The 766-nt window shown below is 45.2% G+C and overlaps 1 protein-coding gene across 1 annotated transcript in view; it reads right to left on the bottom strand.

Moving 5' to 3' along the window:
- Positions 1-644, bottom strand: part of corin (corin, serine peptidase) — a 28,742-nt gene extending 28,098 nt beyond the window's left edge. Inside the window, exon 1 of the mRNA XM_008300332.1 lies at positions 457-644. Coding sequence (XP_008298554.1) covers positions 457-580 — 124 coding nt within the window. The 5' untranslated portion in view covers positions 581-644. The remainder of the gene's footprint in view (positions 1-456) is intronic.
- Between the last annotated feature and the right edge of the window lie 122 nt (positions 645-766).

The following is a 766-nucleotide window of genomic DNA, read 5'->3' on the forward strand; positions in this document are numbered from 1 at the left end:
ACACACAACACAACAACAAGAGATGCACAAAACAACAACAACAAGAGAGTCCAGTGATCAGCAGAAGACAAACGTCTTACAGAGAAGCTAAAGGAGGAAGGAGCTCGGACACAAACCTCACAAAGTGGTCACATGAACACCTTGGCTTTGTTTATTTATTTAGGCTAATGTAGCAGCTAACAGTAGCTTGTTTAGGCTAAAGTGGTAGCAAAGTTTATCTTGTTGAGGCTAATGTGGAAGCTAACATATGTTTGTTTTTGCTACAGTTGCAGCTAATGGTGGACACTGTAGCAAACTATGTCTTGTTTAGGCTAACATAGAAGCTATTGCTGGATTGTTTAGGTAAATGGCTAACACAGAAAGCTTTGCTATTTCGTTTGGACTAATTGAGCTGCGAACATTGTCGTGTTTAGGCGAATATGTGTGTGTGTTGCGTGTGTGTGTGTGTTGTGTTACCGGTCAGGCCCAGGCCCAGCAGCAGGACTCCCAGCAGGCTCACAGCTGGAATCAGGATGTAGAAGAGCAGCCGCTGCAGCTGATTGGTGGATCCCAACTTGTGAGGACAGGTGTCCCCTCCCATCCTGTCTGGGGGTCCTGCAGTCTGGAGGAGACGAGACACAATACACTGATCAATACACTGACCAATACACTGACCAATACACTGATCAATACACTGATCAATACACTGATCAATACACTGACCAATACACTGATCAACAGGAAACATTCAGAGAGCTTCAGGTGAGCTGCAGCCAGAGTTTCCTCA

This window comes from Stegastes partitus, unplaced genomic scaffold (genome assembly GCF_000690725.1).
Source record: "Stegastes partitus isolate 25-593 unplaced genomic scaffold, Stegastes_partitus-1.0.2 Scaffold1526, whole genome shotgun sequence".
Taxonomy (NCBI): Eukaryota; Metazoa; Chordata; class Actinopteri; family Pomacentridae; genus Stegastes; species Stegastes partitus.